Genomic DNA, 15,139 nt, shown 5'->3' with positions numbered 1-15,139 from the left:
AGCTTGAGAGAGACCAGTTTCTGTAGTGTTTTTTTTTTCATACCAATGATACATCTTAAATAAAAACCTTTCATTTTAAAACTCCTGGTCAAAAAGCAGAGACCCATATTTGAATAAATGAAGAGAACGGTTCAGAGATGAGCGAGATGTTGAAACTACAAGCTGCCACTGCTGCGCAAACTTAAATTTTTTTTAAACTAAAAGATGTTTTTGTGAGAATGTTTTGCATCGGTCACCTCCTGCATAACCTTTTAAATATGCAGATGTCAAACAGAAGAAACCTGAACACAACTTCAGTTGAAAGGATTTAAGTTATAGCAATACGCACACTATCAAGTGTACAATTTGTCATGGTTCATTTGATTCTAATAAAATACTTTTTTTTTTAAAACCCATATACATTTCATATATTTATCTTTTGGGGTATATGGATCCAAAAATAGATATTTAAATCATAAAGGGAGAATGTGAAGGAAGGGGAAAGAAAACGGAAAAAAAATACAAAAGCTACACATGGTTGTCCTCCATTTCTGAGGAGGAAGAGCAACAAACAAGAAAAATAAAAATAGCGATATAGAGAAACAGGAGGGTTAAAGAAAGAGAAGAAGCGAGGATGGCATGGAGTTAGGAGGGGGGCGGGGTTTGGCCAAGCTTTACAGCGCAGTATGACACCCACTTTAGCTCATTACACACGTACAGTCGTGATCAAGGCACAGGGATCTTCTAAAAGTTCAGTTTTTTTTCAATAAAGTTGTACAAAATAATACATTTTACAGTCTGTACAAGAATAATAGTTCAGCAGTAAAATAAAGACAGACATACAGAGGAGCAAGAGGCCAAGGAGGGGAGGAATGATGGGAGAGGAATGACAGGGAGCTGTGGGCAGGTTGTTTAACCTCATGAATGCAAAAAAAAAAAAAAAAAAAAAAAGAGTTCTGGTAGAGGTCATTTTATTTTTTTTACCCCCTCAATTGTTCAGGATTATTAGATTTAATTTTCTCTTGAAACAAATAAACACTTCCAGGAAAGTGCAAATGTTAAGTGGTGAAGGAAGAAGAGAACAGGAGGTGGGGATGAAGCAAAACAAAATGTCAGGTTTAAAAAAATAAAACAGGAGGGCGATTGACAGAGTAAAGAAAGAGCGCACAGGGCACAATGGCACAAAAGTCTACACAGACAAAAACAGCTGTGAAGACAGTAAAACATGAGTTCTCATTAACTTATATGGTACTGTACTGTAGAAGAATGCTTTCTGCACTCCATTTCAATTCCATAAAAGTTGGCTTTTTTTAAATTTCTTTTGTTTGTTTTTGTCTTAAATTCAATATATCCTCCGCACATTTTGCTCCACAGTTAACAAGGCAGAGAGTCAGGAGGCAAAAAACAGTTCTGGGGAAGAGTCATCGCCGTCGATCCTGTCCTGTCCTCCGAGCCCTGGTCACACACCCGTGGTCCGGTTCAGTTCGTGGTGACGCTGGTGCTCCTCGGGACTCCGGCGCTCACTCGATTCCTTTATTCTCCAAAGTCCCGATGAATCGGTCCGGCAACGTCGACAACACAGGTCAGTAGCTCCCCGGACCCCACCCGGTTCTGCCGACTCCATAAAAAGCAGGTGTGATACGTTGAATTCAAAGATATCTGTAAGTGATAGGAAGGACTGGTGTGCACGGTTCAAGTCCTGAGCACAGTGCTTGTGTATGGTTTTTAGTTTGACGCAGTGTTCAGCTCTGACGCACGGTTTGCAGTAATTCAGCAGTTATCTTTAAATCCCGTCCAGTTGCACTACAGTTTTAGCAACACAATCTCAGCTGTAGGAAACTCAGCACAGACCGGGCCGCTCTGCCAGGGAAAGAGGACGTGTGAAGCACAATATATGATGTCAAAAAGTGAAGAGGTTGAACTATGGCTGGAGGAGGAAATTTAAGTCCGATTTCTTTTATTTCTTTCTTTATTTTTTTGTAGTAGTTCCTGAAACCCCATCATCTAAACAGCTCTTTCTACATCAGGTAGGGAGTTTGCATCAGGGGTAGTTCTGGGCTCAGGGTGTGTTTACGGCAAGTGTGTGTGTGTGTTTGTACTTTGGCCGTATTTCTGTCTCCGGCGCTCACACACATCTGTGAAAAAGGGGAGTTCGAAGACTCAGCATTCAGTGTTTTTTTTTTCCTCTCTCTGTAGTCTGATCGTATTTGTTTAAATGTTTTTTTTTTGGCAAACAATGTTTCGTTCCCATCACAACAACTCGTACTGACGCAGGTGCATCCGCTGGATGATGTCTCGACAGTCATTGAAGACACGGCGGATGTTTTCCGTGTCGACGGCGCAGGTGAAGTGGGGGTAACAGTAGTGCCTCCCATCCCCACTGGCTGTGCTGATCCTCTGCAAAAAAAGGGGGGAGAAAAAACATTTTACATCCTTCTCTTTGTTTTAAAAAAGCACCAACAATTGCTCCAATTTGTATTGTTTAGAAAACCTACATCTTTAATAACAGATAAATGAAAAGTTGTGCTTACCAAGAATTCATCTCTTATGAAGTACTTTGCTCTTGTAACTTGTGTATTTTCTCCTTGTTCTGCAAACGCTGTCAGATGATTGGAGACAAATGAGATCAAGTTACAAGAACCGAAAAATGTAACTAAATACAAGTTTCCACATGTAATACAAGTCTTGTACTTTACATATCATTCCAACTCTTTCTAAACTTGAGGCTATAAAATGAACGTTAGTAGGAAGTCGTGGTGAACAATTAAGCTGCTCACCATCATCTGGTGTCGTGTAACGAGCAAATTCAGGGAAGTATTCCTCAATTTTGGATTTCCCTGCTATCACTTTTTCTGCAAGCAGGTCCTGTTTATTTAGGAACAAGATGACAGAAATGGTCCGCAGCCACCTAAGGAAAAACACAACACAGAAAAGCATTTTACGACCCAAAACACACAGCCAGGGCAACTAAAGAGTGGCTCCGTAGGAAACATCTTAAGGTCCTGGAGTGGCCTAGCCAGTCTCCAGACCTGAATCCAATAGAAAATCTTTGGAGGAAGCTTAAAGTCCGTGTGGCCCAGCGACAGCCCCRAAACCTGAAGGCTCTGGAGGAGATCTGTATGGAGGAGTGGGCCAAAATCCCTGCTGCAGTGTGTGCAAACCTGGTCAAGAACTACAGGAAACGTCTGATCTCTGTAATTGCAAACAAAGGTTTCTGTACCAAATATTAAGTTTCATTTTTCTGGTGTATCAAATACTTATTTCACACAATAAAATGGAAATTAATTATTTAAAAATCATACATTGTATTTTTCTGGATTTTTGTTTTAGATTCCATCACTCACAGTTGAAGAGTACCTATGATAAAAATTACAGTCATCTACAAGCTTTGCAAGTGGGAAAACCTGAAAAATCAACAGTGTATCAAATACTTGTTCTCCCCACTGTATGTGTACACTGCAGGTGACCCAGGCCTTTTCTGTAAGGGGTACTTAATCAGATACATATCTGTTTTTTTATGCATTTTAAACTGACATCATCACTCTGAACAGTCAAGTAACAGTCATTTTGCATCTTATCCGACTTTTACGTCAGTGAGGGTGAGCGGATCAATCCAAGTGTTTACAATATTGATGCAAACCTGGTGTCGTTTTAATCTTGTAACTGCGCACACAATATATGAAAATGACGTTTGTCTTGGACCGTACAGATACTAAAGTTACAGGATCGATCCTTCAGTTAGCTTTACTTCCAGCACGTTGCTCTGTTCCATAAATAAAATGCTGCACCAGAGCCGTCAGCCAGAGGCTGGGTCAAATGAAAACAACAAAAGAGCGTCAGAAAATTATTTAATCTGCTCTGATTGCACAACTTCAGAATCGTCATGTTAACATGTAGCACCCATGTTTACTTCAGTGAACAGTGAGCTTAAAGTGCATGCAACGTCAATTTTTTTGTAATACACATGAATGCATTTTTGAAAAGATGTCATTGACAAAATATTGCAAAAGAAATTTCATGTCGCTGAGATGAACAGTTGAGATTTCTGCCTGTAAATTAACAGGAAGTGATGTCAAAGGGGAATGTCTGAATGTGAACAGAGCAGTGCTACAACAGCCAACAACACAGACTGTAGAGCAGAATCTGATGTTTCTTAAGATTATATTTAAAGATATTATATTAAGAGTCACTATCAGAGAGAGATGAAGAGTCAGAGTTCAAATAGTATTGTTTCAATAAATAAAGACCAGAGAGTTTTCTTTGTTAAAGCTTTGATGTCACTTCCTGTTTCACTAAGGTTGAGTCACGTTCAAAAGAAAATGCGCCATTTCTGTGACTAAATGGGTTAAATCGTGTGTATTGTTCCAACTTTCTTAAATATAAAGATGTTTTCTTTGACTTTTTATATTTGAAGAATATGCATGTCACAGGCACTTTAATGTGACATCATGTCTTCTGCGCATGTGGCTCGCATCAGTGCTGTGGAGAGTTCACACTGGAGTCTGACGGAGGTCGCATTTAAAATATTATGTGAACGTCCACGCAAAAGCATTAAGCAAATAATCAATTGACCTGCAGCTTGAACAGAGCCTTTTAGGTTTTGAAACTGCTCCTGAATGTTAGATGCTGCACGTAACTAATCCTGAACAGAGACTTTCAAGTCCCTCTATGTAAACATCTGATAAGACGTCTATCAGACTCTTATCATAAAGAATGGTGTGGTTTCTCCCGTCACCTGTTGTTCCAGATGTTCTTGAAGAGGTTGAGAGCCTCCTGTAAACGGTTGGTCTGATTGTCCTCCCGGATCACCATGTTGTAACTGCTACTGGCCACCACGAAGATGATGGCCGTTACATCTGAGAGGGACAAGGGAGTCAAATTAGACAAACCATTAGTTAGAAACTACATGAGCTGAGTGAAGTGGGAGGAAGGAGTGAACAGAGGTTTACCGTTAAAGCACTGAATCCATTTCCTGCGTTCGTCTCTCTGACCACCAACATCAAACATACTGTGTGGGACAAGAGATGTCTGTGTAAATATATGAAACACTGCCACCATCTGGAGAAATCACTCCAACAATCCATGTGTTTACATATATTGAGCCACTAGGCTATTTAAAAAAATGCATTCCCTTTCCTCTTATTACTTACTGGAAATTAACTTTGTCCACTTGAAATCTTGTCTCAAAGATCCCTGAAGTCAGTACTCTGCAGCGAAGCAAATCCTGTGAAAAGAACGGTTTTGGATTAAATCTCAGCTAATATACAGACATTAATGTTTAAATACAAACCATCACAATAAATAAGAGTCACCAACTTCCATAGCTTTATTTTATTAGAACAAGGGAAAATCGAGCAAACAAGCCAATATTAACTTTATTTTTGCCCTTGTTTTTAAGCCAATTTGAGGCCTAAACAACTACAAAGATTAAGACTTGTGAGTATTTATAGTGCGTTAAATTTAAAACTGATTAGGTTTTAACAGAGGCTTCCAACATCTTTTCTTTTTACTCAAAAAGGCACTGCTAGGCTTTAAATTTGACTAAGGTTTTGTTGCAAGCTTAACCATATTATAGCATATTACTGACCCCGATTTAAAAAAAAAAACAACTGAATCTCTAACAGCTCAAAGTACCAACCTGATCAGATGGAGTGTAGTCATTCTGTTGCACAATGTCGATCTTATCTAGAAAGCTGAAAAGACACAAAAGGTACCACAATGGTTACAGAGACATTCGTGTACATTGCACAACTTGAGAGGTTGTTGAACAACACTTACAGATGTATAAAAAACAAAATGGAGATGGTCTACCCTTAAACAGAACGGTTCTGACATATTTGAGTTTGTGTAAAAGTTCCAAATAAACGTCTAATTCTGACGTAGCGGATGAGCTAACAGCTAGCCCAAAGTGAGCGAAGAGGATTGTTGTCAACTTAAACCAGGTCTAGTCTTTAAAATTTAACTGCAGTTCATGAAAAACACCTTCATTTAAAACCTTTTGCACAGCACATTTATTTCAGTGGAAATAATTTTAAATCTGTCAGATTTAACCCCTGGCTGTCCCAGAAATGCAACATGTTCCCACACCAGCTGGTGTTAATGATGGCGTTAACAGTCACAGGACTCTATAAATATCCACTTACAGCTAAATTAACAATAATGTAAAAAGAAAAGAAACTGACAAGTTTTTCACCTTGAAATGTTTATGATTGGAGTTGTTTTAAGACGGCAGCACTTTGTTCTAGGCTGCATTCAGACTAGCTGTCAGCTCATCAGACTTGAACTCATTTTACTAAACTAAGGCCGCTCAAGAAGCAGTTTACACTCTCAAAGCAAACACGACAATCACACTTTTTAAAATAATACATATTTTAGATGTTGCTGATAAAAACAGAGCAGCTAAAATAACAGCATGTAGTATTTTTACTGATTTATGAGAACTGAAGAAATGGTCCAATATGTCAAGAAACAAACTAACAATGTATGAAAATCACAACCATTTTTTTCTGCCTTGCTGTCTGACATTAAATCAAACTAAACCCTGTTTTACGTCAGTTATGGTTGGGGTTTTCCATTTGTCAAATGCCTGAATAATGAGAGAGAATTTTTTTTTTTTATTATCCTCAAAGTCAAGAGTTGATGAACTATAACACCATCAAACTGTCTGGGGAAAGCCCAGATGACGACGTCACGGCTTTAGAAGATTTGTTCGTTAACAACATTTAATTGGAGCCACACCTGTGGGCGCATTTCAAGGCACACCTCAAAACACACCGCTTCTTCGTGTGACGACATGGAAAAAAAACTAAACAAATCAGCCAAGATAAGACAGGAACTGTTGACCTCCACAACTCTGATCATCTTTGGTTACAATGCCCAGATAAAACAATGAAAAAAAAAATGTTACGCCTTTTTATAATGCATTTAAACATCTGGTTGAAACTGTACATGTGTAAAAATCAATTAAAGGGCAGCAGAAATTTGAATCTTCTAAAAATAATAAAATATTATAAACGTTTTTAGAAGGTTTTTTTTTTTATAAAGCCATGAATCAAAAAGGAAGAAGAGAGGCAGAAATAAAAGTGTAGCGGCGTTTGACATTATGGAGCAGATATTCAAAAATAGCTCCCCAGTACCCTGGCCTGCAGCACGGTAACCATGGAGAGCCAACTACAGGCGCTATTAATAGTCTATCAGCTCCCAATCTTGTGCAGCTGGAGTTGCTCAAGAGAGAAGATAGACAGACGGATGGAGAAACCGAAGGCAGGAGGAGGAGGAGCAGCGAAGCAAAATCAAAAGCAGGATGAGTTTGTGTTTTTGGGCTGGAAGTGTGTGCAACCAAGAAGGGGGCGGGAGCTAAAACATTGGGCTGAACTATCTCAACAATCTGAGGGAGAAAAAGAGGGGTGGGGGGTTCATTTGTCTTTAAACCCCTAAAACATCAAAACGACCTAAAGACTTAAATAAATTTCAGAGTAAGTGAAGGATAAAAAAAAGCAGTCGAGGCTGCAGGTCTGTTGTTTCAAGAGGAGAACTAAAGTTATTCTCCTCGAATGCAACCCCCCCCACCAACATCCTCTTATCTGTAGATGACTCAGCCTCTGCCATGTTTGCTTCTAAACATGACAATCTGCTGCTGTTTCATGACTCCTCCACGACTTTTATTTTGTCTAAACACTGGGACAAAATATTTACAAACAACCTCAAGGCAACATAATATTCCAATATATTTGAAGAAATTTGTTGGATTATTTATCCACTGATTTTTAAAAGACACTTCACATAATATAGTTTCTTCTTAGGTGAAATATGATATAGTGTTATAAACTACTGTGTGATTATTTGTGTGATTAAATTGATGATTTTATGTACAAACTGGTCTGGATGACTGGACGATATGGTCTCCCAGAGCAGGAAGTATTAAGTAGCTACAGGCCTGAACACATATTCTACACACAGTTACTGAATGTAAAAGAAACAGTAGCTGAAAAGGAATTATGTTGAGAGGATTTGACCCCAGAGCAGGACAGTGTTCCCCACAGTGATGTCAAACTTAGTAGGCGGGGTCAGATCTTGAAGTTGTTATAAGTAACAATACTTCCTGGACTGAGTTGCTGAATGACCGGAGAGAATAAAACATGGTCCAGCCCAGCGCTGCTGTATTTGTATAACTCTTCACATTCAAACATTCAAATATTGGTGTATTTTCTATCTGGTTACGAACACATTTTAAGGTACACGAACACACCTAATTTTTATATTTTCTTTCATATTCATGATAAAATGTGTAAGATCTTCACTTGAGGAAGAACAAGCCGTATTTACCGTTATTACTAGTATTATATATAAATATGTTAAACTTAAAAGTTTGTTTATTCTTATTTATTCCTGAAAGATGACCCAAGAGTTGCAGAAAGAGGACCAAATGTTTCTGAAGCCAGTTGGTGGGGATGGTTGGCACAAAGTGTTATCATTCAGTTGCCACTAGATGTTACTGAAGAGCCTTGTTTTTTTTAAGCACTTTTATAAGGATTGTTTTAAACTAAAGTCTTTTATTATTTTTTAACTTTTTCTATTAGAATGAACATTTTTAATACAATTCTGAAATTCATAAATGACAAGTACTAAACAACACAGCAGACCCTGGAAAGTGCAAAGCGGGGGTCACAGCTGTCTCAACAGAACATCTGACACGGGTCAAAAACACAGACAAGAGCTGCATCTTTCACAACCGAGTTATGAAACACACAGTAAAGCTGTTTAAAATCTCTCTCAGACATAAATACAGCACATTATTTACACATCGGGTTGTTTTGGACGGTTTTAAGTGTAAAAGGTTCTAAAATCCAAACTCATGTAGCTCTGCAGCATCTGCTGTGTTTATCATAGAGGAGCAGAGCATCCACTGATGTCAAGACAAATTTACCATTTTATCAGGTCTGATCACATTTTAGTCATAACCTCTGGGATATTGCTGCGCTGCACTGAAACACGTAAGCACCATGACAGAGATGGTTAATTACTCCATCATTAATGTAGTTATCAACATTATTAGACAATGAACTCTCCTTCAGCGGATCACACAATCTATTCTCTTTAAATAAAAACTATTTTTTTCAAAAGTTAGAGTTGTTTTTCAGGGAGTGCAGAAAAGTAAGCAATGCAGTTCAGACGAAGTGATAAAATTAGGTCTGATTGTTATTCTCCAGGAAAAATGTTGCCATTTCTTTCCTTATTGCAGGGTGTAATACAGAGCCACTTACCAGAAGTTACTGCAAGTTTATGGACTTGATCAAACAATATTAATATTTACCATAATGACTAAAGTAAAGCCCTAAATCTCTGTATTCCTGACCAAAATGAATATTATTTGGTGTCTATATAAAGTGAAACTGCAATCCTTTGGTCTGAATTCCTTGTTACAAGCCCCTCTTTCACTCCTGTTCTGAGGAGCCCCTGAGATCAACTCGTTTTGGTGCTGTCTCTTTAAATGCAAATGAGGCATTTCACACCCTGCCCCATTCCAGGTCTCACTCCCAATGATCCTTGTCCACTCCGTCCCGTTCAGTCATTTTGAAGTTTAACAGCAGAGATACAACCATCTAGCAACACAGCTTTTTTTTTAAATTTACAAATTAAATAAAATATGTCAACAATAGAAGACCTGTCTATCCAGCCTTACATGTTGGAACCAAAGTCTGACCCAGAGCCAGAGAACAATTAAAACGACAAACCTGCACAACTGCAGCTTTGCAAAATTGATAGGCTCAAAGCCCATAACCATTTTTAGCAAATACTGTGACATTTGTGTTCAGAAAACGTTATGGAATATTGAGAAAACAGAACGGATTGAACAATATGACCCAAACGGAATAAAAAGATATCTATGCAACATTGCAAGACCAAAGTAAACTTTTTTGCACTCCTAGAAACTCCAAGTACACAACAAAGGAGCAAAAAACTGGATTTTCTTCAGACTTTTCAGAAGTTTTTTTAAATAGTTTTTGGGATCCTGGTTGTTTTACCACTTTTTTCCCCACACAAAATAGATTTACCGAAAAGGTTAAACAACAGAATTTTAGTTAACTCCGTATTGATTTAAATAAAATGGGCGGCCTTTATTATGTTCATGGTTTATGAAAAACAATACACACAAAATGTGCTCCATCAGTGAGAAAAACCACCGTTAAAACCTTCACAAAAATCATCATCATCAGTATCAGAGCGTGTGTAGCATGTTCCGAACAGAGTGGAAAGGCCTTTGAAATTAAATTTTCAGGAAGTTACTTACTATTGGGCACAGTCGATTAGTTGATACTCATTGGATCTTTCGTAGCATGCCCGGACTCCTTCATCCTGCCACAATGTCTTTGCATTATCGTAAAACTCCTGAAGAAGGAGAGGAGAGAAAAGAGAATTAACGACAAAAGGCAGAAGCGAAGGAGACTGATCAAAAGATCCATATCCAGAAAGGGTGTTTCATGTTTCTGCAGAGTAATTTTTACTGCCGTCAATCATCGTGCTGGTTAAAATTACGTCAACGAAATGAAAAGAAACCATACAGCTGGTTTACATTAGAATAAATGGAAGTTTACACACATGCTTTTGCTTGGTTAACCGAATCAACAAACTATTCATCGCAGTAAATCTAAGACAGGAAGTGTTTCTACAAGTAAGAGACATTGTGTCTTTGCTCCAAATATGACAGATATTAAAGCAGACAGAAAAGACGACACAAGGTTGTCTGTTGTCGATGTGTGTCTGAGGTCAACGAGTGCGCAGAGGTTTTGTTGACACCACATGCAGTGAACAATATGGCTGGGCAATGCCCGTGTACGTGTCTTTAAATGTAAATAGTGGTGAAAAAAAATAAAGGAGGCACCCCACAACTCAACACTTTAGACATGTCAGCATCATTTGAGCTCTTCAGTTCAGCTTCTTGATGTTTATACTGGACACACATGTTTCCTCTAAGGTTTTCTTGTAAGTTGAAGAAGGGACACTAAAATGTGCACTAAAAACCATTTGTCATCACCACAAGCACAAAAACAATAAAACACTTTAGCTATGAATCTTTTTTTCTGCTGTTCCCCCTCTCCGTGTTCTCCACAGCAAGTCAACCTCCTCCATCTCACTCAGACTACCTCCATGTCCTCTCTAGCGCCACGTTAACACCAAACACATTTTGAGCTGCAGGAGCGGCCGGTTTACATGCAAAGTTTATGGCGGACACGAGTCTAGGGGTCACGCAGCGCGTCAAGTCCGTTTAACGCGGAGCGCAAAGAAGCGGTAAATGTGGTCGAGCGTTTTCCGTGCATGCGGTGCGTCCAAAGCAGCCGACGCTCGAGTTCAATAATCTGAAATTTTGCTGCTCGACACGTCGCATCAACCAGAGAGAATCATTTTTCCTTGTGACAGTTTCCTCAATGTTGCCCACTAACCTGAAACAGACGGACAGGAGCTCTTTAGCTGAAATCGACCATCTGTAGTTGGTGTTCTGGCTGGAGATATCAGCACAGATGTGGGTCAGCAGCTCGTTAAACTGACTGATGTGTTAAACTGGGCTCGGGACAAAAAAATAGTTTGTCAGCTCGCAGCTCCTGGAGTGATGAAACAAACCAAACGGACTGCCTCTAAATGATCTGCTGAATTAATTGTCTGGTGTGTGCAAAACGTTCGCTTGCTCTTTAGTAAATGAAGCAAAGCCATTTTCTTTATTTTATCTTTATTTCACCGTCATTAAAGACAGACTGGAAAAAAACCAAGACGCTCCTCCCTCTTCAGACGCGCATCTAGTCTCTGTCCCGGTCAAGTCCAACTTGAGGCGTTGGGCGCGTTTTAGATGCTCAAAATGTGTTTGGTGTGAACGTAGCATGACTGCATCTAACTTCACCTAAACAACAGATAACCTAATTAGATACAGATTACTTCGTAATTGGTATATGCTTTGACTGACCTAGAATGTACGAATGTTTTAAAGAGACAAAATGGTAAATCTTTCTATAAATATTAATGCCTCAATAACTTTTCTTGTTTTACAGAAACCTCTGCTCAGTCCTTCACCTCACAGTCTAGCATAATGTAAAATAATAATGTATTTAATGTAACTGACATCACATTGTCATACAGTATCACCTGCCAACCAGGTTATAACCGAGTCATAACCATTTTTGTGTTTGCAAGGTTGATCAGCTGTGGCGACCATCTTGAATCAGGCTTACTTTAAAAGCTAATCAGCTGCAGATAGAGATTAATCAAACTGGAAATATTGGACACTTTTGAAAAATAAGCAATCTGCCATATCTGTGCATATTCAACTGAGTACCATGTTGGAAGGTGAAGATGTAGCAGCAGATGCTACAACCAGCATATTATAGCCCATAATGTAGTTTTTTTAAGTACATGTTATTTAAGGGTTAAGTCAAATAATCATTATTTTTTGCTAGATGAAAATCCCATATTAGTCAAAAAGATATTATAAAAATGGGTATTTCACATCACTAACAACTGCTATGAATTCTAAAGACTGACATTGGTCGAAAAAACAAACTCATATCAGTCCATCTCTAGTTATAGATGGACATCTAGTGATTAATTTTTTAAGAGTATTGTCTAGCTGTTTCTAAAATGTTTCTAACAGACAGGCAAGTATACACGAACAGACAAATACATTATCACTTGCGCCTTTCAGTAGCCGAATATAACAGAAACTGTCCCATCACTTTAATTTACAGGTAACGGGACAGAAGTCTAAAAACAGAATAGATTCTTCCTGTGCAATGAAATGACCCTGAATGCAACAGAAAACTTTGCCTTTACACAAGGCTTTCACACGCTGTTGTTTCAAATCAGATTTGTAATACTTTGTAGATTACGAACAATTTGCATTAACCAACATAACTGTGCTGACAGTTTTTTTAGAAAAAGAGAAATAAATAGCAAAAGTATTTCACATCACTGAACAAAAGATTTTTCTGTTGTTCTTCAGCAGTCTGGTCTAAAATTGAAACAACTCATCAATGACACAAAGCATTATGGTTAACGGCCATACTCATGTTGTCTGATCATTTGGGCTAAGTTTAACTCTCTTTTCAAAACAGAGACACCCTAATTTCTACAGGTTGCCACATGAAAACCTTGTAGACGTAAGATTAAACGTACCTACATGTAATGGAAACGATGTGACGATGTGCATATGTGAGTGGAAGTGACAGTGGGTGTCTATGACGCCTTCGAGCGCACACCTCTCTTCACTCACGCACACCCACACACACAGTCCCTCATACAAATTCCAGTGACAGGCAAAATACACTTTCGCCATCCTGTTTTGTAACTTGGAAACTATGCAGCGCTCGTCAAAAACAAGTCAAACAAGTAAAGCCAAACGGGAACCGATGATACGCAGCAATAAATAAGCACTTCCCAACAGCTCAGCTGAAGTGTAACACATACAGCAGTGGGGTAGATTCTGTGACTGAACAGAAGCAGCATCTCTTAGAATAAGATGGGGAACTTAATGCAACCAGGTTTGTGCAGAAAATATACAGCTAACCATCTACACTGGTCATGTTTTATTTACATTTTCTGATGGATTTGTTCAAAAAATCTACTTGCTAATAGTGCTGGGCGGTATATCGGTTCGTACTGAATACCGTTTTTTATTTTTGTTGTGATATGAATTTTCTGAATACCGACATACCGGTTTAAAAAGCCTGAACACGTGCGGAACGTTTCGTCGCGGCCGCCAGTGAACTGTTTCCCGGGGGACACTTTTCCTTGTTGCACCGCTATGTGCGTTAGCATGCTAATTTTATTGTTGCATCGGCAGGTGGCGGTTCAGCTTCTTACATCGGCTGACGTTAAAAAAACATCCTGTTTTCGCCGCCGCTGAATGTAGTAAACACCTCTTCAGTGACGTGCAGTTAGATACAGTATAATGCGACTTTAATATGGAGATGTGGAGACGCATGGAGATTTAAGCGTGATTCTATTGTGAAAAGCCAGGGGTTGTAGTGCAAGGTGAGTCGTGCTGTTAATCTTTATTACATAACATAAAACAATAGACCCGGTAATCTTTTCTTAACCCTCCTCATTCACGACCGGACCAAAACGCATTACTACTGTCTCCAACCAGGAGGAGAAGAAAAGACGTTTAGAGGAGGTAAACAGAGGACAGAAGTACAGTATAAGAGAAAAGTTGGAAAGCAGTGTTTTTTAGGGGTGTCCCGATCTGATATTGATATCGGTCCGATATCAGCCAAAAAACGAGTATCGGATTTTATCGGCCTGCATAAAAAATATCCGATATAAGCGCTCCGATATTAGCAGTCCATTCCAGCAGTCCACTGACTCCGCTCCAGTGTTTCTATCCAGCAGCGCTTGGATCCAGCATGCAGCGCTCACGTGATCACAACAACATGCTGCGTTAACAAGTTAGCAAGAATGTCGGCAGCAGAACTTTCTATTTTCATCAAAAACAGAGTTGAAGCTAAGTGCAAAGTTGTCACGCACAATTTTTCCGTGGGAGCACAGAACCGTGAACGTTTTAAACCGGAGCTAAAACTAACCTCCACCCTGGCAGCAGCTTTGCGGTTCGGCTCGGTTCAGCCTCGGTCCAAAAGAGTCTCCATTCCAACCGAGCAGAACCTCCTCTCACTCCGGTGGTTCTAGCGGGCAGAAGCGAGGACAGCACGCTTTTTACGGTTTTGACATCAGCAGAATGTTGCCCGTGGATTATCTCTTGATGGACAGAAGAAAGGAAGAGCGCAGATTTTGTTTTGGAATACGAGCGACATGACGAGAACAGTGATAAAAACTGCTCCCTGCATGAGTGAGAGGCTAATCTCCACATGATGCTCAGACTGTAGAAAGTATTAATAATTAACTGACTGATTCTTACTATTTATTTTTGCTCTTGTTTGTAGAGTGATGTTTAATCTATTTACACACTTGTTTTAGTGAAGATTAAGTGCAATGAATTTATTCATTCATCCCTAAGAAATGTGAAATGATGCTAAGTTGCTTACAGGTCCTACATTTGACACACTGATTGTACTGTTGTGCTGTTATTGTGTCACACCATCTACTGTGCTGAAATTTATCTTTTAATTTTTTTATTCTTTTTTTAGTGTGCTTATGTGTATATGTGTGTGTATATATA

At 39.0% G+C, this 15,139-nt stretch overlaps 1 protein-coding gene across 2 annotated transcripts in view; it reads right to left on the bottom strand.

Moving 5' to 3' along the window:
- Window positions 1-292: 292 nt before the first annotated feature.
- The window catches only part of gnas (GNAS complex locus), a 33,203-nt gene continuing 18,356 nt past the window's right edge, over window positions 293-15,139 (bottom strand). For both annotated transcript variants that reach the window (XM_014001702.1, XM_014001703.1), the window contains 8 exons: window positions 10,271-10,368; window positions 5,618-5,672; window positions 5,130-5,203; window positions 4,929-4,987; window positions 4,715-4,835; window positions 2,757-2,887; window positions 2,511-2,578; window positions 293-2,376 (listed from right to left, as the gene is read on the bottom strand). In XM_014001702.1, the coding sequence (XP_013857156.1) occupies window positions 2,230-2,376; window positions 2,511-2,578; window positions 2,757-2,887; window positions 4,715-4,835; window positions 4,929-4,987; window positions 5,130-5,203; window positions 5,618-5,672; window positions 10,271-10,368 (753 nt within the window). In that variant the 3' untranslated portion in view covers window positions 293-2,229. The remainder of the gene's footprint in view (window positions 2,377-2,510; window positions 2,579-2,756; window positions 2,888-4,714; window positions 4,836-4,928; window positions 4,988-5,129; window positions 5,204-5,617; window positions 5,673-10,270; window positions 10,369-15,139) is intronic.

Source organism: Austrofundulus limnaeus, unplaced genomic scaffold (assembly GCF_001266775.1).
Source record: "Austrofundulus limnaeus strain Quisiro unplaced genomic scaffold, Austrofundulus_limnaeus-1.0 Scaffold10, whole genome shotgun sequence".
NCBI classification, from domain to species: domain Eukaryota; kingdom Metazoa; phylum Chordata; class Actinopteri; order Cyprinodontiformes; family Rivulidae; genus Austrofundulus; species Austrofundulus limnaeus.
Note: the sequence above shows the minus strand (reverse complement) of the source record. Positions and strands in the feature narration are given on the sequence as shown.